At 46.0% G+C, this 27,401-nt stretch overlaps 1 protein-coding gene and 1 non-coding gene across 3 annotated transcripts in view; both read left to right on the forward strand.

Moving 5' to 3' along the window:
- Positions 1 to 14,659: 14,659 nt before the first annotated feature.
- Positions 14,660 to 27,401, forward strand: part of PAFAH2 (platelet-activating factor acetylhydrolase 2, 40kDa) — a 21,292-nt gene continuing 8,550 nt past the window's right edge. Inside the window, exons 1-7 of one of the 2 annotated variants that reach the window (XM_008565951.1) lie at positions 14,660 to 14,791; positions 15,722 to 15,875; positions 16,651 to 16,747; positions 21,193 to 21,261; positions 21,734 to 21,875; positions 23,213 to 23,326; positions 26,871 to 26,962. In XM_008565951.1, the coding sequence (XP_008564173.1) occupies positions 14,702 to 14,791; positions 15,722 to 15,875; positions 16,651 to 16,747; positions 21,193 to 21,261; positions 21,734 to 21,875; positions 23,213 to 23,326; positions 26,871 to 26,962 (758 nt within the window). In that variant the 5' untranslated portion in view covers positions 14,660 to 14,701. The remainder of the gene's footprint in view (positions 14,792 to 15,721; positions 15,876 to 16,650; positions 16,748 to 21,192; positions 21,262 to 21,733; positions 21,876 to 23,212; positions 23,327 to 26,870; positions 26,963 to 27,401) is intronic. The other variant, XM_008565952.1, reaches the window with a different exon arrangement.
- TRNAI-GAU lies at positions 21,603 to 21,676 on the forward strand. Its single transcript has one exon. It is a non-coding gene; the product is annotated as a tRNA-Ile (tRNA).

Raw genomic sequence — 27,401 nt, forward strand, 5'->3', positions numbered from 1 at the left:
GCTATTTCCTCTGCCTGGAATGTTCTTCTCCCAGAGCTCAGCATGGGTGGCTCTTTATGGACATCCAGGGCTCACTATCAGGGAAAAATAGCAGCTAACACTTACTTCTTAGGTGTTTTCCATGTGCCAGACACACTATTTTATATACTTTCCATGTGTTCACTCTTTGAATCCTCACAACAACTCAGTAAGGTAGGGATTATTTTTGCAGGTGAGGAAACCAAGGCTCAGAGAGGTTAAGTGACATGACAAAAATCTCACAGCTAGGGCTGCCTGGTTAGCTCTATTGGTTAGAGCACAGCCTTATAAGACCAAAGTCACAGGTTCAGATCTCTGTACTGGCCAGCTGCCCCCTCCCCACAAAAAAAATCTCACAGCTAACAAGCAGGAGAGCTGAGACTCAAACCCCACAGCCAGTTTCCAGAGTTTACGCTTGCTCAGACTCACTGTGCTTCGTTTCCCAGCAGCTATTGTTATTACTGTTGTTTTATCAGAGGCTTAATTTTACCCACAATTTTCTTTAATTGAATTTGAATTCCTTTAGGCAAATCATTTCCTGTCCAGTTTGCCGCAGTCCCCCCTTCTCCCTATTGTCTTACATCAGTTTACCTGACTTGCATAGATCCTTGAAGGCATTTCTGTTTGCAACCCTTGCTCTGGTCACCTCTTACTCATTCACTCATTCTTTTAACTAATACCTGCGATGCCAGGCCCTGTGCTAGGCCCACAGAGGTGAATAAGAAGGCATCCTTGCCGTCGAGGAGCTGTGGTCATGTGGGCAGGCAGACCTGTGCAGGGTTCGCTTCACTGCATTGCTGTGTGCTGTCATGGGGACATCAGTGAGTGTTTGTGGAGCATTCAGGAGCATAGAGGAATCAGCCAAGGAGGATTTCCCAGAGAAAGTGACATCTCTACTGGGTTTGAAGACTGGATAGGAAGCAAACGGGAAGGGTGCAGCACAAGAACATGCAAGGAAGTGGCTGGATGCTGCATGGGTGTCTAGAGACTGGCAGGTCACACTGGATGTGAAGGAGGAGTGAATCTGGCGGGCTGAAGGAAGTTGAGCCAGATCTTGAAGGGTTTCTGGTAAGGACTGTAACTTTTGTCATGGAGGCTGCAAGCAGGCCCAGCAGGATTTCAAGCAGGGACTGACACAGTATTAGTGGAAAGGTTTCTACCCCACCCTACTCCAATCCCACCCCATTTCCCCAAACCTGCTGGGGAACTTGGTACCCACCCAGCCAGCTCGTGTCCTGCAGGCTGGCAAGTCTTTATTAGGCATTTGATGGATTTGATGATAACAAGGCTGGCAGCCAGAAAGAGGAGATTAAGAGCGGGAATTCAGGCCTGCCTTGGCCTCTGGGCATCCCCAAACTGGCACAGCCTCAAAGAATCATTTTTGATGAGAGATTCTGGGAAGCAGGACATTGAGGGGGCCAAGTAAATTCCCAAACGCTTGGGAGGAGTCAGAAAACAAAAAGGGCGATGCCCTCCCCAGTTTCCCTCTCCCTGGTGGAGGTGGGCAGGTGCCTAACCCCTTTCTTTTCAGGAAGCCATCCTCAGCCTGGCCTCCTTCTCTATGCTCTGTAGTCCCTGCCCCTCCCAGCTAGGGTTTTGGCCCTAGCTGCCTAGGGGGACTGCCTTGAGGGGACATCCCTCCAGTTTTAGAGTTAGGCCCAACAGACAGGGAATGTGGGAGTGGCCTCAGAGACCCCAGTTCCTGTCCTTTATCTCCAGCTTGGCTTCAGCGTATAGTAACAGAACAAGTGGGTCTGGGTTTCCATCCTGGCTTCACCAGTCATTAAACTACAAGACCTTGGGTAAGTCACCTGGCCTCTGTGTACCTCAGTTTCCTGGCCTGCATACTGGGGATGGTGCTATTCACCTCTCAGAATTATTGTGCCAATTGAATGAGATCAGGTATGCCAAGAATTTGGCATATGCATGTTCCTTCCCAGTGCTGGACACTGGTGTTCAGAGTTCATCAGGAGGAGGAGGGGCAGGGTGGACCTTACCTAACCCCTTTCTTTTCAGGAAGCCATCCTCAGCCTGGCCTCCTTCTCTATGCTCTGTAGTCCCTGCCCCTCCCAGCTAGGGCTTTGGCCCTAGCTGCCTAGGGGGACTGCCTTGAGGGGACATCCCTCCAGTTTTAGAGTTAGGACCAACAGACAGGGAATGTGGGAGTGGCCTCAGAGACCCCAGTTCCTGTCCTTTATCTCCAGCTTGGCTTCAGCGTATAGTAACAGAACAAGTGGGTCTGGGTTTCCATCCTGGCTTCACCAGTCATTAAACTACAAGACCTTGGGTAAGTCACCTGGCCTCTGTGTACCTCAGTTTCCTGGCCTGCATACTGGGGATGGTGCTATTCACCTCTCAGAATTATTGTGCCAATTGAATGAGATCAGGTATGCCAAGAATTTGGCATATGCATGTTCCTTCCCAGTGCTGGACACTGGTGTTCAGAGTTCATCAGGAGGAGGAGGGACAGGGTGGACCTTGGATGGACCACATATACTCAACACATATTTTGGCAAAGAAGACAGCACTTCCAAAGGCATAGAGGGGTGACAGGGCATGGAAGGATGGGAGAATGTTATGTCCCCAAGCAGTTTGCTGTGCCTGGAGCAAGCAGTGGCCAAGAACCAGGAGAAGGGAGATAAGACGAAAAAGATCAGCTAGGGTCAACACACAGAGGGCCCTGAGCCAGGCTAAAGGGCTTTCTCTCCATCTTCAGGCTTGCTGTCATGTGACGTAGCAATTAGGACTGTGGGAAAGTGATCCATGTGGACCTGGATTCAAACTCCTGTTCTGCCACTTGGTTGGGTAGTCTTGGGCAAGTTGCTTAAGTTCTGTCTTAGCTTGAGTTCACCCAAAAGCAGACCCCGATGCTGGAACTATATTTATTTATTTATTTGTTTATTTATTTATTTTTAAAAGATGACCAGTAAGGGGATCTTAATCCTTGACTTGGTGTTGTCAGCACCACACTCTCCTAAGTGAGCCACGGGCCGGCCCCCGGAACTATATTTAAAAGTTGACTTCAAGAAGCAGAAGGCCAGGGGCTGGCCCGTGGCTCACTCGGGAGAGTGCGGTACTGATAACACCAAGGCCACGGGTTTAAATCCCATATAGGGATGGCCGGTTAGCTCACTTCGGAGAGCGTAGTGCTGACAACACCAACTCAAGGGTTAAGATCCCCTTACCAGTCATCTTTAAAAAAAAAATAAAAAGAAGCAGCAGAAGGCCATACTGGCCAGCTGCCAAAAAAAAAAGCAGAAGAGAGGGCCTGGAGAAAGTATGAAAGGGAGAGAGAAAAGGTAATAAAGGATACACTAATGTGCGGGTTGCAGCCGGGAACAACTGGGTTCTGTTCTGCTAGGGACCCTCTGAGGGACAGTCTGAAATGCATCTCAGAATCATCCTATCTGAGGATGGGGAGGCTGGGCATTTATGCATCAACTCCCTTGATGGTTGAAGGTTGCTCTTGGGGTGCATAACACGCTGCCCCCCCTTCCTGGTTCATAGATACCTAAGAAAGCCCTCAGGTAAGGAAGCCGTGAGAAGCAGGCCCTTGTGTGGAGGGGCTCTCAGCATGCTGGAAAATACGCCTGGCCAGGGAACTCGGAGAAGGGATGAGGAGATATGAAGCAGGTATCAACAGCGTCTGCTATTACCTCTTTGAGCCTCTGCTCCCGCATCTTAAAACTGGAAAGAATGTGACATACTCACAGGAGGATTAAATGAGGTGGAGCATATGAAAGTACCTACTGACATGTCCGACACATAGTAGATAATCAATAAATGGCAGGTACGGGGGGGCTCCGCTTAAAGGCCAGCTCCTCAGAGAATCCTTTCCCGACCACCCTGTTGACAGTAGCTTACTCCCTTCATTGTCCATCCTACGTCCTGAAGAGCATTTAACATAGTATGTAATTATCTCAGTTACGTGTTTATTTTTTTTATTTGTCTCTTCTAACTAGAATTGAAACACCATGTGGGCAAGTGTAGGGCAGATGCTGGACATAGCCCTGTTCCCCCTCTGCTTCTCCCATGGAGGCTGCCCCTGGCCAAGGCAGTCACCCGAGGAAAGGCACCTCCCCTTTAGACAAACAGAAGGCTGGAGGAAGCAGAACACTAAAAACGTGAGCAAGCACTCTGATGCCAGGAGATTAGCTGCGAGATTAATTTATCTATTCCCAAACGCTTGGGAGGAGTCAGAAAACAAAAAGGGCGATGCCCTCCCCAGTTTCCCTCTCCCTGGTGGAGGTGGGCAGGTACCTAACCCCTTTCTTTTCAGGAAGCCATCCTCAGCCTGGCCTCCTTCTCTATGCTCTGTAGTCCCTGCCCCTCCCAGCTAGGGTTTTGGCCCTAGCTGCCTAGGGGGACTGCCTTGAGGGGACATCCCTCCAGTTTTAGAGTTAGGCCCAACAGACAGGGAATGTCCTTCTTTTCCCTAATAATTCTTTCTCCTTTCTTCCCTTTCATTCAACAATTCTGATTGGACAAGACAGCTTCCTGGTGATAACCACTGAAGCCAAATTCTGAAGAAGTCCTAACCAGTTTTGACTGAATCAGGGAGTTTGCATTCTAGTCTCAACTCTACCCCTAATTTCACCTTTTGACAACACAACATCAGCCCCCCTTCATTTTAATGCTTAAATCTTCACCTCCAAGGGAACATGAATTGCATGTAACATACATGACTCTACGCTGCGCATGCCTGCTCATCCCTTCTTAAATATGTATGAAAATAACCAGCCCCTGTTAAATATGTATAAGTTCCTGTAGCTAGATCCTTAGTGAAGAGCTTGGTTTATTTTAGGTTATGAGACTGACCTTGCTCCTGGCTTGCACAACCCACAATAAAACTCCTTTCTGTCAAATTCTCAGATTGCTGCCTTTTGTGTTTCTACTGGCATAGACAATAGATAAGGAACTTGTAGGTGTTTACCCAGGACAACAAAATCAGTAGCCTGTTTTCAGAGATCCTTAATTATAGTGCTTTAAGGTGGTATATATATGCTTTCCCCACTAACCATGAAGTCCCCAAGGACACAAAGACAAGTCATTTCTATACACCCCAGCACCCACCCCAGTGGAGAAATTAACACGTTAGTACTGTTATATAAAAATTATAGGAGGCCATTATTTTGGACTAAGTTCCTGCACTAGGTCCCAAAAGACCAGAGTAGAAATCAAAATGGAGTCACCCCTGCTAAGTTCCCTGTCACTTAGGCTGTGATCTAACCTTACAAAGTCAGGAGATCTGCTTTAATCCTTACACAAAAGAGATAGCCTGAAGTAACCTGATTTTATTTTTCTATTGTTCTGTCTTCTTGTCCCCACCTTACAAGGAAAGTAACTTTGGGGCTGGCCAGTTAGTTCAGTTGGATAGAGCAGGATGTAGTAACACCAAGGTCAAGGGTTCATATCTCCTCTTCTGGCTGATATGAGAGACTGTTGCTTCTTACCTTTGATGGCTTTGGACTTGGTCTAGTCTTCCCTCTTTCTAGATAAACTTCATTAAGACACCCAGTCATCAAATTACCCCCACTTCTTGGGAGCATCCAATCCAATGCAAAGCACTGCTTCCTTCAACCCTCCCGCAAATTATCTAACAAACACCCAACAAATTCTGTAAGTGTTTTCCCATACCATCTCACTGAGATGCCCCACGTTTCCCCATCACATGCTTCTCCCTTGCTGCATGAGTAATAAATGCAACTTGTTTTTTTAAATTTTTTTATTTTTTTAAAAGATGACTGGTAAGGGGATCTTAACCCTTGACTTGGTGTTGTCAGCACCACACTCTCCCAGTGAGCAAACCAGCCATCCCTATATAGGGATCCGAACCCGTGGCCTTGGTGTTGTCAGCACCGCACTCTCCCGAGTGAGCCATGGGCCGGCCCGCAACTTGTTTAATTACAGGTGTGTTTCTGGTGGTCTTCAACTGGAATGGCGTTAACACAAGTATCATCCATTGATGAATCATTGAGCACAAAATATCATTGTCAAGAGTTACAAAATGTGGGCCGGCCCGTGGCTCACTCGGGAGAGTGCGGTGCTGATAACACCAAAGCCACGGGTTTGGATCCCACATAGGGATGGCTGGTTCGCTCACTGGGTGAGCGTGGTGCTGACAACACCAAGTCAAGGGTTAAGATCCCCTTGCCGGTCATCTTTTAAAAAAAAAAAAAAAGTTACAAAATGTGCCCTGCACCAGCCAGCCCCACCCCCCCTGCAAAAAAATCTTACAAAATGTTGCTCCCCAAAACTAGTTGATGATGACAGAAGGAAAAATAGTGGTTCCCTCTGGGGGATGGAGAGTGATTGGTTTTAACCTGAGAAGGCAAGCTTTCAGGGTATTGGAAACACTTCATTTCAAACTAGGTGGTAGTTACACAAATGTTTTTTTAAAAAGCTAAGCTGTGTACTTAAGATTAGCGCTCTTCACACAGTTTATTGTAAACTATCATACCTTGATTTTAAAGTGTTCTCCACCAACCTCAGCAGGTAGTGAGAGAACAGGAAATCCAAAGTCGATTGCCCAAATAACCAACTGAAAGTAATTTATCAAAAAGATAAAGGCCGGGATTGGGATGGTATTTTACTTGAAGGGTACCTTGGGCTATTGGAAGACGAGATCTATGATGAAAGGCTTGAAAATCAATGACTTAGCGTCTGCCTGTGGCTCACTTGGGAGAGTGTGGTGCTGATAACACCAAGGCTACGGGTTTGGATCCCTATATAGGGATGGCCTGTGGCTCACTTGGGAGAACGTGGTGCTGACAACATCAAGTCAATGGTTGAGATCCCCTTACTGGTCATCATTAAAAAAAAAGAAAAGAAAATCAATAACTTGCTGAAAACTTAAAGGCATTTGGGTTGCTTATCCCAGAAAAGAAGTAAGGAAATATAATTGAACTCAACCATTTTATTTTGCAACAGGAGAGAGTTTGATTTGGCCCAAGGAAGATCTTCCTAACAGTGACAAAGGATGTAAAGGAGGCTGTGACATGCCCATCCCTGGCATATTTTAAACTCAGCTGGCTAGCAAATGGCTCCAGCATGGCCTGGTCTAGAAGTAGGAGACTGGAAGGAATAACCTCCAGCAGTCCTTGTCATGACCAGGGACTCTGGTTTGTCATGAGTGTTCTGGGCCAGCTGCAAAGCACCAATTAATTAGCCAAAAGGAGCTGCTCTCTGATCTGCACTAAGGTTTTCATGTTCTGCGGCCACTGCTACCAACCACAGCTTTAATTAAATCCAGGGCTTAATTACCACAGTGTGGTGCTGCCATCACTATCTCCTGGTGACTTTATCTTGGCTCCTGGGAGGATGGTGGTGCGATAGTGTGTCCGGAGGAGAGGAGAATCTAAAGAAGCCTAGAGTAGGGACTCTGGACACTGGTGATCTGGGGGCTTGGAGTGGGTGGGTGGAGAGAGCAGCTGCAGGACTCACATCTGACCTGAAGGAGCTCAGCCTAGGAGACAGCACAGCACAGGCAGTGTGCCTAAACCCCCAAACACACGAGTACATACAAATGTCCCAGAAACTGAGAAGGGGCAGAGGTCCTTTGAGACTGGAGGGGTCAGGGAAGCTTCATGCAGAGGGAGGACGGAGAGGAACTTTAAAGGAAGAACGGGATTAGCCAGCCCGGGATTAGCCCCCTCAGGCAGGACTGAGTAGCCAGTGGTTCCCTAGTGTAAGGAACAATGAGAACCTGTGGCCTCCTGAGAATGGTGAGGAGCTACGCGTAGCCAGGGGCAGAGGAGAGGGGGTTCCTGTCAGGGAACGGCATGAGCAACACTCCCGGGGGTTGTGGGGGCCAGGTTGGGGAGAACTTTAATGCCAGGCTAGGAAGCTGGGACCTCATTCAGTAGGTAGTAGGGAGCCGTTGAGAGTTTTTGAGCTGCCTGAATGATCCAAATTCCTTATGGAAGTTTACAGGACTCTTAAGGATGGTGCCCTGCCGACCTCTCCAAGCTCGCTCTCTCTCTCCATTGCACCCCTCACACTCGGCTCCAGCCAGCAATGAACTTACCACATTGTCTGAGACATTCTTCACAGTCCCTGTACTCCGGCCCACGTCCTTCCCTTCAGGTCTCAATTGTAACCTCTGTCCCGCTAAGAAGCCTTGCTGACCTGGCTCCCTTTCCCCAGGCCCGGGCAGGCGCTCCTTTGCAAGACTCCCCTGCCACCCCTCGGGCTCCCCTCACTAGAGCACATGTTACTGTGCTGTAATCATTCATTTGTCTGAATTCTCCTGGACCGTGGACTCTGTCCAGGCTAGGACGGCATCTCGCTCAGCAGCGTGTCCCTAAGAACCAGCACAAGGTAGTAAAGTGGGGGTGGAGGGAGCGGCCGGGGCGGGGCTGGGATGTGAACCAGCCGACCTCTCAGGTCCTCCCTGTGCTCTGCCAGTGAGTCTCTTGAGACGGACAATGGAAAATCATGGGTGTCAACAGGATCAGGTTGGCAGGGAATGTACCCTTAATTTGAATGCAGTCCATTATTCTCACAGGAAACAAAGTGTACGGGGCTCGGGTGGCGCAAAACCACCTCCGACCTCCTTCCCGTCTCTCATAGTAAAGCCCAGCCCTGGCTATTCCTAGGCACGCCCGGGAACTATTTGAGGAACGGTGAGGCGGAGGGCTACTAGTCGAACCACTGAGAGGAATCCTCCGCTCGAGAACTGTAATCGTGGCGGTTGTCCCTACCACCACCAGGGGGAGAAGTCGTCCCGCATCTTGGGCCCTAGGCAGTTTCACCGGACGACGGCGGTAGCGTAGAACTCTGGGAATTGTAGTCCTAGGGCTGTAATGCGCGATCTCGCGCGGTGCACCTCGGTAGTGGTAGTTCCGGACAAAGAGGCGAGAAATGCTTCTAAGCGCCTATGTTGAGTCCTGGAAACTACAACTACCAAGGGACCACGGGCTCCTAGGAGGTTTCTCGTTTTCGTTGAGCAAAAGGTCTGGGACTCTTCTGAGGGATCAACTTGACTGGGTAAGTGTCATTGGAGAAAGCTCCTGTTCTGAACCGTTTGCAGACTTTCGTATTCCATCTGGTTAGGGGCCTCCTCGTCTCTCAATCCCTGGACCTGCACATTAACCTTCGTCCTTTCTGTTTCCTATTCAGACACCTCCAGTATCTACTCACACCCTTAACCCTCCCACCGTTGTCTCGCGCTTTCCCTCCTGGCGTCCCAGGAATACCACCCTGAGATCCCGCCCCAGGACCCAGCCCCCGCAACCCCACGCTGAGCCCACAGCTCTCCCCGGGTCCCCCAGCCCCACCTCTCCCTGAAACTTGGATTTATGCTCCTCCACACTTTCTCTGCGCTTCACTCTTATCCTCACCTTCCTGTTTTTCATCTGGTGGAAGAAGAAAGGTCCCCATTCCTTCTCCCAGGTCCGCAGAAGAGCTCTGGATTCGAAGTCAACAGACCCGGTCCTATCCAGCTCTGCCTCTCACTGTGTGACCTCTGGCAAACCATACAACCTCTCTGGGACTCACTTTCTTCATCTCTAAAGTGGAGATGACAGTTGCTCTCTCAGTCTTAGGGTGAGGTTGTGCTATGGAGCCAATGAGCTAATACGTGTGAAAGTGCTTTATGAACTGTAAAGCCTTCACAAGCGACAGCGATTATTTTTATTACAATTATTAATGCTCTGGAACACCCTTATCAGGGCTCCTTTTCTAGATCTGCCACCTTGTAGCTCAAGCCCGTCCCTTGAGCTCTTGGTGTTCTTTACAAGCAGTATGGTATTTCCTCACTTCCTTTAGAGACCAGAGGTCAGACCAATGAGCTTTTAGTCTCCAGAGAGCTTTGTCTGAAAGGAAGCACCAGAGAAGTGCTTATCTTGGACTCTGTCCTCAAATAGCCAGTAATGAAAAATCCACACAGCTGGCAGAGGGGCAGCAGAAACAGGGCCCCAGCAGGAGAGGACAGCTGCAGGGTAAGCCCCAGCTATTCCCTCTGGGCCCTTCTGGGCCTGTTCGGTGGACTATGGCTTTGGTGGGAGTGTGGCAGGCCTGAAAAATCTGAGAGGAAATAATCCATTTTGCCAGGGAGTTTAATCCAGGAAAAATGAAAGAGACCTTGGCTGGTTATGATGAAAGACAGACATAGCATTGTTGAGGTTCCTAACATTTTATGAGCACTTAAAATGTACCAGGCCCTAGGCAATATCAGTTTTCATATTTAAAGTTCACTGATGAGATGTCCCCATTTTACATAGAAGGAACTTAGGCTCAGAGAGTTCATGCAATTAATTAAAATAATTACAGTTATAGCTACCTTCTATAGTTATAATGTCTTCTATATGTCAGGTGCTTTACATACATTATTTAATTATCATTAACAACCTCATGAGTAGTTATTTCCATCATGTGGATAAATTATCAGAGGTTTAGAGTTTAAGGAGCTTGCTCAAGATCACACAGCTAATAAGTGGCAGAGGCGGGATTTAGAGTCACTAAAGCCTTTCTTTTCCCACTATCCCACATAGCCTTATTTTTAGATAAAAAAAGACAGAGATTAAAGACAATTGAGAGGATTTAAATCAAAGCCAAGTGAAGGAACAGTCATTGAGTCCCTACTATTTGGGGAAAGCATGTGTATAGATGGTTTGGCTTACAAAGAAGTATAAGCACAGTCTTTCCCCCTGCAGTATATCTGAAGAGATAAAGCATAAGTATGTAAAACAATTAAATAGCATTCATTGGATAAATGACTGAAACCAGCTATATGCAGGACACTACATTAAGCCTAGCGACTAGCAGAAACATGCTTCTGGGTGCCCAGGGGGATCACACAAAGTGAAATCTCAGTCATGAGAATGGTGGGCCAGAACAGTATGCACTCAATAAGTGTTTGTTGCGTGCACACACCTGAAATAAAAGCCCTTTCCACCATCTGGACTAGAAGTTCTCAAAGCTTGCTGATCTGAAACACCTGAGAGGCTTTTAAAAACCTGACTGAAATAATTTTAAAAGAATTTTTTTCTTTCTTTTTTTTTTAATTTAAGGATGACCGGTAAGGGGATCTTAACCCTTGACTTGGTGTTGTCAGCACCACGCTCTCCCAAGTGAGCTAACCAGCCAGCCTTGTATAAGGATCCGAACCCATGGCCTTGGTGTTATCAGCACCACACTCTCCCAAGTGAGCCATAGGCCGCGCCCCCCCCCCCCAAATTTTTTTAATTAAAAAAAAAAGGAAAAACCTGATTGATCTCTGGGAGTGGGGGCCCTAGAATATACATTTTTGAAAGTTCCCCTGGTGATTGTGATGATAGGTTCAGGAACTTCTCATCTAGCTCCTACGTGGACCACTGTTGCAGGTAAGTCACTGATTGAAAACTGCTAGAATAGGTACAAATCCAAGAGCTGGCCTAAGGCAGCCTGTGATTGGTTTCCAGATGAGGGATATGGGCAGTGCTCAGAATTGAGAGGAGGAAAGTCTGGAAGGACTTGGGAAAGCTTCACAGAGGACTTAGAGATTTCACTGGGCCTTAATGGATGAAAAGGCTTCTGGATGAGCACCACCATGAATTGTTTAGAGGTGAGCAAAAGAAGGTAGAGACACCTGGACTGATTTCCTTGGAAAATTCCATGGCATTTATTAGAAATGACCCTGGAAACTCTGTATGTTCTTTGGCAGAATTTGCAAGTAAGATTGGGTTTTCCCTATCCTACTTGGGCATCAGTCAATGCGATCCTAGGAAACACAGATTCATTTTTGTGTTATCCTCACTCTGGCCCATTAGCTTGTTTAGTTTTTATTTATTTCCAAACAGAATTTAGTTGATGATCCTCTCAGAAACTTACCAGGACCACCAGAGAGTTCTGCTCCCCTCTGGCTATTTTCAAGTCCACTTATCCTGATTCTTATTCCAAGCATTGTTCTTTGTGCTGGGCGAGACAAAAATCTCTTCCCATAAGAAGTTACTGTTGTCCTGGTCACCATCTCCTGAAACCTGACTCATCTTTGGCTCTTCCCTCTCCCTTGACTCTCCAAATGCACTCAGTTGCCAAATTCACTCAATCAACAAATATTTCCTGGATATTTCCTAAGCGTCGGATACTACACTAGGTACTTTGAATGCATTACTTCACTTTATCACCATAGCAACCCTATGAGGATGGATAGTATTCACAGTGTACAGATGGGGAATTGGGCTTAGGGAGATCAGATAACTTGCCCAAGGTTAGAAAGCTAGGCAGCAAAGGAGCTGGGCCTCAATTGTGGGTCTTTCAGGCCTCATGTCTCTTATATCCATGACCTCATTTCCAGAGTGGATTACAACTCCTGAGCCTAGCACTTGAGGGACTGCAACCCTCCAAGCCTGGTCACAGCTTTCTTGTCTTTCTTTTTCTAAAAAAAAAAAAGATAACCAGTAAGAGGATCGTAACCCTTGACTTGGTGTTGTCAGCACCACGCTCTCCCAAGTGAGCTAACCGGCCATCCCTATATAGGGATCCAAACCCGCGGCCTTAGTATTATCAGCACCACACTCTCCCAAGTGAGCCACAGGCCGGCCTAGCCTTTCCTATCTTTGTGTGCCCTCTACCCCCAAGTGAAAGGAGCTTTCTTCTCAGAACTGTGGCATTTTATCTACCTCTTTTATGATAGTACTTGCAGCTGCTTCATTGTCTTGTAGGTGATGTGTGTCTCGTGGCCCCAGCTGTACGTCTTCTGTGTGGACACCCTCAACAACAAGGCGGGACAAAAGGTCAGGGTCTGAGGCTAAGCTGCACTCATCCGTGTTCACTCTGGCTAAACAACCCATGACTGCGTCAGGAGCTTAGCTTCTTTTTTAAGAATTGGGTTTACTTTAAAATTGGCCTGAGGGGAACAGGCTAGTTTTATGTTCTTGGGTAAATTACTTAACTTTATCAAGCATCAGTTTCCTCATCTGTGAAATGAGATAATAATAATATCTCAGAGGATTGTTGTCAGGATGAAATCAAATAATATATGTAAAGCACTTAGCATGGTTCCTGGCACAGAGGAAGTGTGATGATGATGATGCTGTTTGTGGTGATGGAATTGAAGGAGGGTGGGGAGCAGTGGCATCGGCCCGAGTTTAGGAAGCAGCTAAGTCATAGGAATGTTATCCAGTAGGATGTGGGCCCAGCTGTCGTGGTGAAGGCTCTGATCTCCTGTCCACATCATACTTCTCCCTATCTCTACCTTTTTTTGCTTCTATATTATGTCTTGTCTAAAAGTGCTTTCCTGCTCCTTCCCTGCCTCTCTGAACTTCCTCACCTTTCAAGGCTCACTGTGGTGAGTGACTTGAGGTCAGTGACTTTGTATATGAATAATTGAGTCTCTGCATGAGCAGGATCAATAATGGTTATGAGCTCAGCTTCTGCACTGACAGACCTGGGTTTGCCACCTATAAACAAGGTAACTTGGGAAACTTATTCAACCTCTCTATGCCTTAGTTTCCTCATCTGCAAAATGGTGCCCTTTTTTTTGGTTTTTATTTTTGATGGGAGGGATCCTCGGCACAAATTTACTTGGTCAGCTGGATCTTAAGCTGCTTCTTTTAGGCACATAGTAAGATGGCATTTTCTCCCTTTTAGAGGTAGGTGCCTGGCATATTGTGGGCAGTCATTGAATAAAAAATTAATAAAATATTTCCCATATGTGTTCCCTTTAAATACACACAGTTTGAGAAACTCCAAGTGTCTGCAGGGTGAGCATTCCCTGCAGTTAATCCATGGGATGAATGCGATGAGTATCTCTAATTATCTCTAAGAAGAACACCACGAAGGGCTGGCCCGTGGCTCACTTGGGAGAGTGTGGTGCTGACAACACCAAGGTCGCGGGTTCGGATCCACTAATGGTTTTTTTTTTTTTTTTTAAAGATGACCGGTAAGGGGAATCTCAACCCTTGGCTTGGTGTTGTCAGCACCACACTCAACCAGTGAGCGAACCGGCCATCCCTATATAGGATCCGAACCCGGGGCTTTGGTGTTATCAGCACCGCACTCTCCCGAGTGAGCCACGGGCCGGCCCGCACTAATGGTTTTGATCATGACACAATTTGGAATTCTTCTTCCATTAGTCTCAGAGGCTAGGAAGTCCATAGTCCAGGGAACACATCTGATGAGATCCTTGCTGGTGGGTAGTGAGATACTTCACAGCAAAGCAGGGTATCATGTGGCAGATGGCAGAAGCAGAGAGCAGGGCCTTAACAGTACCTACCTCAGAGAGTGGTTGAGAGAATGAAGTGAAGTAATGTACGTAAAGGGTTTAGCACAGTGCTGACAGAGTAAATGATAGATCTTAGTGGTTTATTATTATCCTCTTGAGGGCAAGGTCTGTGTCATATTCTCTGCAGCAGTCATTGCTCTGCTGGGCACTTAGTAGGTGCTGAATAAACACTTGTTAGTGGATTTTGAATAGTATGGAGGCTCTCTCCTCTTTATGACCATCTCCTCACCCCACCAAACAAAAATGAAAGCAGCCCCTAAACTTTGGCAAAGTCAGTGTAACAAAGTAGATGATTTGCAAGTTTTAATGAGTGACTGGCAGGGAGGTTGGAGTGACAAGGAGAGCTGGACAGGGTTGGCAGAGGACACTATGAGCAACAGGAAGCCAGGAGGAAACCAGCAAGAGGCTGTTCTGTGTTCCACCCTCCAGCCATCAAGTTCAGCACCGCCCGAGTCATTTGATTCAACTGACGATGAAATGGGGATCAGCCAGTCCGTGGGCTTTCCACCTGTCACAGGACCCCACCTCGTAGGCTGCGGGGATGTGATGGAGGGCCACAGCCTCCAGGTAAGTGTCTTCAGCTCTGCTCCTGCACATCTCCACTACTTCTGCTTGTAATGTGACTTATTGATTGAAAATCTGATTGTGCAATTCCAGGTGGGGGAAACTGAGTCAGAGCTGGTCTGGATTTAGTTATCAAGCCCCCTGTTTCTCTGACCTTTTTCTTCTTCTTTCTAAGTATTAGAAACATCCCAATAGACAGAGATGGTGGGTAATTTTTCCAGCTAGGAGACAAGGGGTGCTCTAGCTTCAAAGGCAGCTTACAGATCCTCTCACCTGTTTTGAGGGCAGATGCCTGATTCTGGAAAGGTTTTTCATCTCACCCTAATCTGAGTGTATGGGAGGAAGAACAATGGGCCATGTGCCATTGGCCTTTGACTCCCAACCTGGGTAGGACAGTCTCCCTTTTTCCTCTCCTGCTTCCATCTGCTTTCCCCTCCTGCTTTGACTCCTGGACTTGTCCTCCATCAGTTCCTAGGTCTTTCCCTGCTGGCCCTTGTACTCCCCCTCTCTGTGTGAGAGGCACACACTTCCTGGTAACCCCTCACCTACTCCAATGTAAAATGAGTGTGCTGCTGCTTACCAAGGGCCAGCCTGGAGGAGTGGCCCGGGTGACTCACCGATACCACCCTGTTCAGTACAAGGGCCAATCTCTAGCTCCTGGGGCTCCTCCAGGCCCGAGCTCAGGGCCAGATTTAAATCTTTTCAGTGTCCCAAGCACTCAAAATATTTTGGGTGCCATCCTCCAGATGTAATTCAAAATATAGTTGGCTATTCGAAATAACATAAGCCTACGTATGCTAAAAATGAAATTGCTTCTTTCTGGATTTTCTGAATGTAAGTTTCCCCATTTTAGTGCCTGCTGAGTGTGCCTGTTGGGAAATCTAGCAGGGCTTGAGCTTCTTGTCTGAGCAGCTGCTTTTTTCTTTCCTGCAGGGGAGTTTCTTTCGACTCTTCTATCCCTGCCAAGAGGCAGAGGAGACCACGGAACAGCCCCTGTGGATTCCCCGCTATGAGTATTGCACTGGCCTGGCTGATTACCTGCAGTTTAACAAGCGCTGGGGGGGGTTGCTGTTCAACCTGGCCGTGGGTAAGGGCTGGCCTGATCCCCGATGATTTCCCAGTTGCTTGGGAGACTTCCAGCAGACACAGTACCTTAAAGCTCATACTGTCCAGCCCGTTTGTAGTGGGGCATCCATTAGCCAGTGTGATGTCAAGAGCTGGAAAAGAATTACACATGTAAGAGTTTTCATTATCGAGTTAGACTGTTCTTGTCATTTGTTAGCTGTGGGCCTTGGGCAAGTTACTTAACCTGTCCGAATACCTACATTTGCAGGGTTGTAGTGTGGAATGTATGTAAAGCCTCTTATGCAGTGCTTGGGACATAGAATGTGTTCCATAAATGGCAGCTATTACTCATTTATTCAGCCTGTATTAATTCCCACTCTCTGCTAGCAATTGTGTAGATCAAAGAAACATTCTTAACTATCAAGGAGTGTACAGTCTCCTGCAGTTCACCTCCAGTCCTCCCCTCTTCTGGATAGGGCCACACTGAATCATCCATTTCCCCCAAAGGCCCCACTCCTAGAAATTCTACCCACTGCCTTGGCATATCAGTGATTTACCCCAGTATTGTCCCTTTCAGTACTGTCCCTTTGGATTTATCTTCTCATTTTCTATTGTGTTTATTCTCCTGATGGAAGAAGGAAAAAAAATAGGTTCTTGATTACCCTGGGCTGCTCAGTGGTGAATGGTAGTTTTCCAGAGGGAAGGAACACATGTCCCCACCTATGCCTATGCCCAGGCTGCCCTTGGGCTTATAGCTTTGGGGCAACCAGAGATTCTATAGTTCATGTCTCTGCTAGGATCTTGTCGCCTGCCTGTTAGCTGGAATGGCCCTGTTAAGACAAAGGACTCTGGATACCCCTTGATCATCTTCTCCCATGGCCTGGGAGGCTTCAGGTAAGACCTTCTCTACCCCAGACTTTGCCATATTTCTTGCCTAGTGACAGCTGCTGAGTCTTAACTTATTCTCAAAGGGCAGAAACACAGACATTTCTTTCTGCTAGCTGTCTTATCACCCATCTGCTTCTTCCCATAGCACTGGGTCTGTCTTCTCTAGATGGCCTTTCCCAAGCTGCCTTCACCTGCTGGAGCCTTTCAGCAGCCTTCGCATCCCGCGCTTCTCATGTTCCAGCATTGATGTAGACACTTTTAATTTTCTTCCTGGATAACAGCCCAGAAATACTAGAAGGCACTTGAGGTTTATAGTTGGAGAGTCATTTATTCAACATATGTTGAGGGACAACTCTGTGTGTGGCACTGGCGCAGCGGTAAATAAGATAGACTTGCTGCCTGCACTCATGGAGCAAGCGGCCTAATCTGCAAATCTCAGCTATCCTACTTGTGTTCTTGTGAGCTTGGGAAAGTTGTATAACTCTCTGATGCTAGATTTCATCATCTGCCAAGTGGGGATGCTGCTCCCACAGGGTGGTTTGCGAGGATTCGGTTAGGTTGGCACCTACTAGGTGTACACCCCTGTCACTTCTCTCCCATTCTCTGCAGAGAGGGACATGGTGAACTGTAAACCTCTTTAACAGACTTTAGGAAATGGGCTTAAGTTTCATAATTCAGTATCCATTCAGAATTCTTCCCATGAATTCTGATTTCTACACCTTGCTGTGTTGTAGAGCTTAATAATTGTAGTACATGCATTCCTATTTAAACTTGTGAGTGTTCTCTCTGTTCATCTTCCAACATATATGCCTAGTTGGTGTCCCAGAATGTTACACGTCCCAAAGGCATCTATTTTTGCCTCCGCATCCTGAAACCATTGTCCACACTGTAGCCAGGAAGATAATCAAATATAATCTTGTCATTCCAGCACCTAGAACAGTGCTTGGCATATAATAGGGCTCAATAAATATTTGTTGAATAAATGAATGAATGTTCCTCCCCTACTTAAGACTTTAAAATAGCTCTTTGAACTTAATTCAGTTCTTCTCATTGTCTTACCTGGATGCAGGTCCAAGAGAAAGTTTCTAACCTTGTTTCTTGCTCCTTGCCTGACTCGAGCTCTCTAGACACACTGACCTTTCACTTACTCAAAAGCAATATTATTTCCTGCCTTGGAGTCTTCATCTGTGCTGTGCTTTCTGGCTATTTCCTTTGCTGGAATAATCACTGTTCTGCTCTTCTCTTCCTCTTTCCCTCTTTCTGTTTTGCCTGGCTAATTTCAAGTTACCTTCAAGGTCTTAGTTTGGATGTCACTGTCTTAAGGACACCCATCCTGACCCCTATATTATATTAGGTTAAGTTTTCCAGTAATGTGCTTCATAAGACAATCTGTACTTCTCGGTACTTAACATATTTATAATGAATTAATTACTTGTGTAATTATTTTTTAATGTCTGTCTTTCCTACTAGATGGTAAGCTCCATGATGGTAGAGAATATGTCTGTCCTTCATTGCTCCCAGGACCTAGGACAGTGCCTAGAAAGTGGTAGTTCCCCAATAGATATTTATTGAATGAATACAAGGGCTGTGTTTGCTAGGTTCTCACTCATTCAGCAAACATCTGTTGAGCACCTGCTCTGTGCCAGCCCCTTGGCATGAGAGGAAGGTGGAATATATAGAGGTAAACAAATCAAGGAAATTGCATCTATATTCTAGAGGAGCCAGAATATAGAGTCACATAAGTATAGCCCAGACAGGAAGTGAAGCGTAGATGTAGAGATGAGGCTAGAAAAGCAAGTAGATAGTCTTCAATGTTGCTTTTCCCCTTTTTTCTTTTTTTTTCTTTTTTTGGTGGCTGGCCAGCAATGTCGCTTTAAGGTTGCATGAATTGAGTTCCTGCTTTGTGCCAAATTTGGGCATTCAGCAGTGGGTAAGAGAGTCCCTGACTTTAGGAATATTATAGACTAGCAGGGGAAAAAAATCATTTCGTCCTGAGCCCACAGGTGTTTATAGAGAGAGCAGATGAGCACATGACTTTGGAGGTGGTCTTTTGGGTCTAAGAATCTTTATTGAGACTTTACACTTCACTAGACCCGGGTGAGCCAGTTATAACTATTCTTCACTAGGGCTGGTTGGTTAGTTGAGTTGGTTAAGCATGGTGCTGATAACACCAAGGTCCAGGGTTCAATCCTTGTACTGGTCAGCCACACACACACTAAATAAATAAATAAATAAATATTCTTCACTAACCAGAGTGAAATTCCAAGAAAAAGGGCAGGGAGGATAAGTGACATTGTTTCCTCTTGTTGCATCTGTGGTTAGTTTGGGTTCTGAAATCCTTCCTGTGGGTCATAAGCCTATGGCTTCCCAGCCCAAGGAGGAACATGTGCATTTAGATACTCCCTAACCTAGCCATTTGCACAGAGCCATTGTCTCATTTGGTTCCCACACATTCCTGTGAGGCAGGCAGGTGGGGATGCATATTTTACAGACGAGCAAACAGGCTCTGAAAGGCAGACTTGCCCTAGGTTACACAGTTTGAACTGGGAAGAGGTCAGAAATCTCTCTGGCTCTTAAGTCCAGTTTGCTGCCTCCCGCCAGAAAAGTGGGAGAAGGTAAAAAGAAGCTTAAACTGACCTTTCTGTATCAATTAGGATTTGGGCAAGTTGTATTCAACAGAAAATTCCCGGGGCCGGCCCGGTGGTGCACTGCTACAGTGCGCCGCTTGGGAAGTGCGGCGGCGCTCCCACCGAGGGTTCGGATCCCACATACAGACCAGCCGCTCACTGGCTGAGCGAGGTGCGGGCGCAACACCAAGGGTTGCGATCCCATTGCCGGTCCCGGTCCGGTAGGGGCGCGACACTGAGGGTTGTGATCCATTGCCGGTCACAAAAAAAGACAAAAAGGGAAAAAAAAACAAAAAAAAAACAGAAAATTCCCAAGTAACAGTGACTTAAACATGATAAAGTTTATTTCTCGCTCAGGTAAAAGAAAGCTAGAGGTAGACAGTTAGGGTTGATATGGTAGTTCCATGATATTATCAGAGAACCAGCCTTCTCTTATAATCTTGCTCTGTCATGCATGGCTTCCATTTCCAAGGATATCACATGACCCAGGGTGGCTGCTTTAGTTCTAGCCATTACATCCACATTCCAGGCAATAGGAAAGGAGCACTGTCTTTTTTTTTTTTTTTTAAGATTACAGGTAAGGGGATCTTAACCCTTGACTTGGTGTTGTCAGCACCACACTCTCCCAGTGAGCTCACCGGCCATCCCTATATGGGATCCGAACCTGTGGCCTTGGTGTTATCAGCACCACACTCTCTCGAGTGAGCCATGGGCTGGCCCCAGCACTGTCTTTTTTAAGGTGATTTCCTTGAAAGTTCTTTGTGACACAACTGCTTACATCTCATTATCTAAAACTGCTCTGTCCATTATAGTGACTTCTAGCTTCATGTAGTGTCAAACACTTGAAATTCGGCTGGTCCAAACCAAGATATGTTGCAAGTGTAAAATATATACTGGATTTCAAAGACTTCATATTTTAAAAAAGAATATAATATTTAATTTCAAAATTTTGATTATATGTTGAAATTATATTTTAGCTATGATAGGTTAAATAAAATATATCATTAAAGTTAATTTCACCTGTTCCCTTTTACTTTTTAAAATACGTCAACTAGAAAATTTTTAATTACTTATGAGGGTAGCATTATATTTCTAGTGGACCATGCTGGGCTAAAACTTAACCCCAAAGACAAAGCTGGCAGTAGGGGAGGCTGGGCAATATAATATTTTGATGGTGTGACGTTGACTTCAGCTGAAAATCAGATTCTGTTATTAAGGAGGAAGGGAAAAATAGGTGTTTGAAGTAGGCAATTAGCAGTGTCTGCCAGATTCCTTTTTTTTTTTTTTTTTTTTTTTTTTCCTGGGAAGCTGGAGGACAGGCAAAGAATCCACCTGCTAAATTACAGATGAGTTGCATATTAAAGAAATAGGCTGGCTGATTAGCTCAATCGGTTGGAGCACCACCTTGTGACACCAAGGTCGAGGGTTTGGATCCCCATACCAGCCAGCTGCCAAAGATAGTAATACTAAAGAAATAGCCAGAGTCCCTCTCCTCGAGGAGCTTACCAACTAAATTGGGAGACATACAATATTTAGATAATAAAAATGCAATTGAAGTAGCCAAAATATATTTGGGGAGTGGGGCTAAGCTGACTCAGTGTTTGCATGGGGTTGATTTGCAAATACGTCCTGGAGGAGGACTCTGGAGCTTAGGTGAGAGAAGGGCTATGCTGGCTGGAGAGGGCACCTGGAGAAGAGCCGCCCCACCTGAAGCTTCCTCCATTCAGTCTTTTGAGATGGCTGTTAGCAGAGCATGGGTGGAATGGGGGTGAAGCCTGGGCCGTTCTTTTGATCCCTTCTCCTTGTTCCTTTTTGAATCTGTAGGACATTGTATTCAGCCTTCTGCATGGAGCTGGCCTCCCGTGGCTTTGTGGTTGCTGTGCTAGAGCACAGGTGAGAGGTGACAGTCATGAACTGTCATGGGTTGGGTGCCTGCAGTGAGCTAGGATATAGGCTAGTCCCCTATCAATATATTATTTCTAACTTCCCCACAACCATACAAGGCAGGTATCATACACATTTTAGAGAGGAGAAAACCAAGATTCAAAGATGTTAACTAACTTGCCAAAAGTGACACAGCTGAGTTGGGGATCAGACCCAGGTTTGTCTCTAAAATCCATGTTTTTTCTTCTCTCCTATGCATGCCACCAGGCCTCCTTCCCTAGTAGCCAAAGGGTGATCCAGAGTGTCTTGGCTGAAAGGGAGGAGTTAAGTTCAAGAGTGTTTTCTGGGCTGACGGGATAGCTCAGTTGGTTAGAGTGTGGTGCTGATAACCCCAAGGTCAAGGGTTCAAATCCCTTTACCTTCTAGCTGCCAAAAAAAAAAAAAGTGTCTTCTGGTTTCTCTCTGATGACCTGTATTTCAGGGACCAGTCAGCTGCAGCGACCTATTTCTGCAAGCAAGCCCCAGAGGAGAACCAGCCTAGCAATGAGTCACTGGAGGAGGAATGGATCCCTTTCCATCGAATTGGGGAAGGAGAGAAGGAATTCCATGTTCGGAATCCCCAGGTAGGCTTGTGCCAGTCGGGGAGGGAGAATTAATAAGCCTGTCCTCTCTATCCTATACTCACTAAGTGAGACTTTTAACTAACTCTCTCCCTCAAAATCTCAATCATTGTGGGTCTGAGTTTGCCACATCAGTGCAAATAAATGGGGTATTAATTAGGACTCCTACAATAGCCAGTGACAGAAATCCAACTTAAGCTTGCTTAGGCAAAAAAGGGAATTGATTGGCTCTTATAAATAGACTATAGGAAGGACAAGACCACAGGAACCAGACTCAAATGCCATCGGGACTTGCTCTTCATTCTCATCTTGGTCTCTCTGCTGGTTGATCTCATATGCAAACTGGCTTTCCTTCTGAGGTTAGAACCACAGCCCTTGAGAGCTCTGAGCTTGCACGTGTTCAGCCTCATCATCTGAAAAACTACGGTTGTTTAGGGGTTGTTCCTTCAGTCTCCCACCCCCGTGTGAAACTGTAGTTTGAAAAGTCCTGTTGGGCCGGCCTGTGGCTCACTCGGGAGAGTGCGGTGCTGATAGCACCAGGGCCACGGGTTCGGATCCCATATAGGGATGGCCGGTTCGCTCACTGGGTGAGCGTGGAGCTGACAACACCAAGTCAAGGGTTAAGATCCCCTTACCGGTCATCTTTAGAAAAAAAAAAAAGTCCTGTAGAGGGATTTCTGGCTTGGGGAGAAATACCAAAATGGGATGTTCTCACCAGAAATACATTACCATAAATACATTGTTAAATTTGCAGGAAGAGGGCAGTCCTCAAAAGGCGAGGCTAAGGGGCTGCGGTGGTAAGTGCTAGGCAGACAAAAACAATAGATGTGTGCTATAAATGGGTAAGTAGAATCCAGTACTGGATTGCTAATAAGAACACTCTTGGGCCAGCCCCTGGCTCACTCGGGAGAGTGTGGTGCTGATAACACCAAGATCACGGGTTCGGATCCTATATAGGGATGGCTGGTTAGCTCACTGGGTAAGCGTGGTGCTGACAACACCAAGCCAAGGGTTAAGATCCCTTACCAGTCATCTTTAAAAAAAAAGAACACTCTTAATTCCTTTTGTTTTCAAAATGCTTTCATGTGCACCATATCATTTAATCCTCTTGATAACCCTGTGGGTAGGTAGGTAGAGTCTGATTCACAGGGGCAGACTCGTTAATACGGTGAGGTGGTGCTTACGTGAGCTGCGTGGGAGCTGTCCTTTCTCAGGACGTGGGGCCCACAGTGCTTGTAGAGATATGGGTGGGCAAACTATCCCTGCTCTGTAGGTGAGTGAGATTCTTGCTGGGTGGTTGTGGAGTGTTCCACCTCCCACTAGGACTGTGTTTGTTGCAGGTGCATCAGCGGGCAAGTGAGTGTACCCGGGTGTTGAAGATCCTGCAAGAGGTCACTGCTGGGCAGAATGTCCTCAACATCTTGCCCGGTGGGTTGGATCTGATGACCTTGAAGGTATGGCAGCAATTGGTGTGACCCAGAGCCCACGTATTCATCAGGACTTTCTTGGTTATGAGTAACAGACACCTAACTCACTAGCTTAAACCAAAAGAGAATTTATCAGCTTACTTAACTAGGAAGACCAAAGACTGACTTTAGGCCAGTGTAGCTAGATCCAAGATCTCAGACATTGTCACCAAAGTTCTGGCACGCCTCTCTCCCTTCTCCTGGCTCAGTTTCTGCTTGTATATGTGGGCTTCATTCTTACCAGACAGTCTTCTTTAGCCAAGAAAGAGGTTGCTGACAGCTCAAACTTGCATGGCAAGTCACAGCTCCAGATTTAAAAAGAAAAGAGACTCTCTTGGCTTCCACTAATCGGGGAGGGCTGTGGCCCTACTTGGATCACATGCCCTTTCTGGGGCAATCACTGTGCCGGAGGGAGAAGATATTTTGATCGTCCTGCCCAGGTTATATACCCACCTCTGGGTCAGAGGAACTTGAGCACTGGGATTGATGGCTCCACCAGGACCACACAGATAGGGGAGACGGTTCATTCCCCAAAGGAAGGACTGTTGAGCAGCAGACACCTGTGTCTATTACAGGCTAATTCCTTACTTTGAAGGGAATCCCAAGAACCTTCCCAGGAGGATTTGAAACTATCCTAGCTATGGAATTTGGTGCCTATGAAGGTACATTCTCCACTCCCCACCCAATCTTTTTTCCTCCCTTATTTCAAAAATAGCTCAGGCTCTAGTCAGAGAACTCTGAAATCAACAAAAGCATGAAGAAAAAAAGAAATAATTTTTTTTTATATTTTGATTTTGACATTTGTCCTTCCAGTTCCAGACACTCAAAAACAGTGTGCCTTCTCATATTAGTTAATATTTTTCTATGGCATGGTTTTTTGTTTTGTTTTGTTTTGTTTTGTGTTTGGTGGCTGGCTGATATAGGGATCTGAACCGTTGACCTTAGTATTGTCACCCCCACACTCTAACCAAGTGAGCTAATTGGCCCGTGCTGGTGGCATGGTTTTTAATAGCCATGTAATATTCCATTGTATGGGTAAGAATGGTGTGTATACACACACACACACACACACACACTCACACATATATTAACAATTGCTGCTTTATGATACTATGATGAAAGCATCTCACACAAAACTTATGAAGTAAGTATTGTTACCTCTTTACATAGAAAGAAACCAAGGATCAAAAAGGCTAAGTGTCTACCCAAGATGACTCAGCTAGGTAAGTGATAGGGTCAAACTTTCAACTGGGGCTTTTTGGTCCTAAAGCCTGTGTTGTTGCCCCAAAGCCTCTTCAGAAAATGTGTTTTAAAGGCTTTGGTAATGTCTTCCAGGGAGAGGTATCTGCCGCGATGGCCAGTAGGTAAGGCAGAACCTGTAATTTAGAGTGCTTTACCAAGTGTTTATGTCATCACCCTCCGTCCTTCCCCAGATAAGCAGGGGCTCTGGGCACTGAAGTCCAGGCCTGCATGCCTGGGAGCCCAAGACAGGCATTGGGGAATGGCAGGCGACTGTCCAGTTGGATTAGTTAAGAGGTAGCCTTTTGGGGGAAATACAGAATTTAAAAAGCTAAGTAAATTTTCACCTATCAGATAAGATCCAAAAATTGATTACTCACTCTGTTGACAAAGCTGTGGGGAAGTAGATATTCTCCTCCATTGCTGGCGAGAGTACGAATTGTCCCATGATGGGCAGTTTGGCAATAGCTATCAACAGTACAATTGCACATATTCTTTGATCCAGCAATTTCCACCTCTGGGAATTTATCTTACAAAAACCTGCACACCTGCAACAATACGTATGTACAAGGTTATTCCTTCCAGTGTTGTTTGTAATAGCAAAAGATTGATAGTAATGTAAATGCTCACCAATAAGGGAACTGGTTTTTTACCTGTCTGTAAAAAATGGGTAAGGAAGCTCTTTATGTTCTAATATTGTTATACAAAAAAAGTAAGCTACGGTACTACTTGTGTAAAAAGAGGGGAAAGTATGTATTCATGTGTTTTTGTTTNTAAGATCCAAAAATTGATTACTCACTCTGTTGACAAAGCTGTGGGGAAGTAGATATTCTCCATTGCTGGCGAGAGTACGAATTGTCCCATGATAGGCAGTTTGGCAATAGCTATCAACAGTACAATTGCACATATTCTTTGATCCAGCAATTTCCATCCATTGCTGGCGAGAGTACGAATTGTCCCATGATGGGCAGTTTGGCAATAGCTATCAACAGTACAATTGCACATATTCTTTGATCCAGCAATTTCCACCTCTGGGAATTTATCTTACAAAAACCTGCACACCTGCAACAATACGTATGTACAAGGTTATTCCTTCCAGTGTTGTTTGTAATAGCAAAAGATTGATAGTAATGTAAATGCTCACCAATAAGGGAACTGGTTTTTTACCTGTCTGTAAAAAATGGGTAAGGAAGCTCTTTATGTTCTAATATTGTTATACAAAAAAAGTAAGCTACGGTACTACTTGTGTAAAAAGAGGGGAAAGTATGTATTCATGTGTTTTTGTTTTTGGCTGCTGACCAGTGTGGGGATCTGAACCCTTGACCTTGGTGTTACAACACTGCTCAAACCAGCTGAGCCAACCAGCCAGCCTATATTCATGTTTACTTGTATATACGTAAACAATCTCTGCAAGGGCACATAGGAAACTGTTACCTGTTTGGGAGTAGGAAGTGGGCAACTATGTGGAAAAGAAATGGGGTAGGTGGGAGACTTCTCTGCACACTTCTGATTTTAGAGGTATATGAATATATTAACCTACTTATTAAAAAGAAGCTGAGGAGGCCATCCAACCGAGTTGCTGATCTGAAGGAACCGAGTGAAGGGAGAGAAGTTAGGTACAAAGCCCTGGGATGGAAATTGTGGAGAGCAGAGGAGAGCAAGGCTTCAGAGCAGAGTCTGGGCAGCAAAGCCAGGAGAGGTTTCCCAAGCCTCTTAGCAGACAGCTGCAGTGGCTTTTTATATAACCATGCCCTGAAGGCTTCTGGAGATGACCAGAAATAGATGCTTGCAGAGCAGGTTAGAATGAGCAGACTCACTCTCTCTTCCCCTGAGCTTTGGATAAAAATCGGGACAGACATCCAAAGAGGAAGTGGAACCTAAGTTGGTTTCTGCACAGGCAGTCCTTGCTCAAGAGCAAAGTGGACGGGCAGCAGGAGGTCCCCCATTCTACTCTCAACTTGGTCCATGTGTTATCTCCTCGGGCCAGTTAATGGAGACAGCTTATTCTTCATATGCTCATAGACTGACGGATCAGTGTGGAATTTGACAGTTTTCTATACAATTACAAAACTAAGGATGAAAAACATGCTTCTCAGAATTCCTGGTTGCAGAAGTCTGTTCAGTCCAAGGGTTGCCAGTAGGCAAGAGGTTCTTACCGTGTGCTTTTGGTGGGCTCACCAACTGTACCGTGCCTTTGGCTTCATTGCTTCACTATTTCTTCCTCTTGCCCCCGAGGAACTCCTGTAAAAGCACCCTGAGTTTCTGACGTGGCTAAGTTCCCTGCTTTCCTCAGGGGAGCATCGACATGAGCCGTGTGGCTGTGATGGGACATTCATTTGGAGGGGCCACATCTATTCTGGCATTGGCCAAGGAGACCCAATTTCGGTGAGTTTCCCAGTGATGCTGCCATTAGCTCCACACACCATTCATTCATTCAGCAAGTATTTGTTGCACATTATGTTCTAGGCACTGTTTGTAGGGCTGGGGATCCAGTGGTGAACAAGAAAATATCTGATTCATGGAATTATGTTGTTGTGGGAGACAGATTAAAGTTAATAGATAAGAAAATCCCCAGCACTCAGTGCAATGAAGAAAATAAAACAGGATGATACATTAAGAGTGTCTGGAGGCTTCTCAGAGAAAGTGATATAAACCAAGACTGGAAATGTAGAGAAGCCAGCCATGTAAAGATCTAGAAGAAGATCATTCCAACCAGCAGGAACAGCTAGTATAAAAGCCCTGAGGAGGAAAGAAGCTTGCTCTGCAGTGGGGGAGGAGCTAGGGAGAGGGAAGCAATTTAAGGTGTGATCAGAGAGATAAGCAA

Source organism: Galeopterus variegatus, unplaced genomic scaffold (genome assembly GCF_000696425.1).
Source record: "Galeopterus variegatus unplaced genomic scaffold, G_variegatus-3.0.2 Scaffold216, whole genome shotgun sequence".
NCBI lineage: Eukaryota > Metazoa > Chordata > Mammalia > Dermoptera > Cynocephalidae > Galeopterus > Galeopterus variegatus.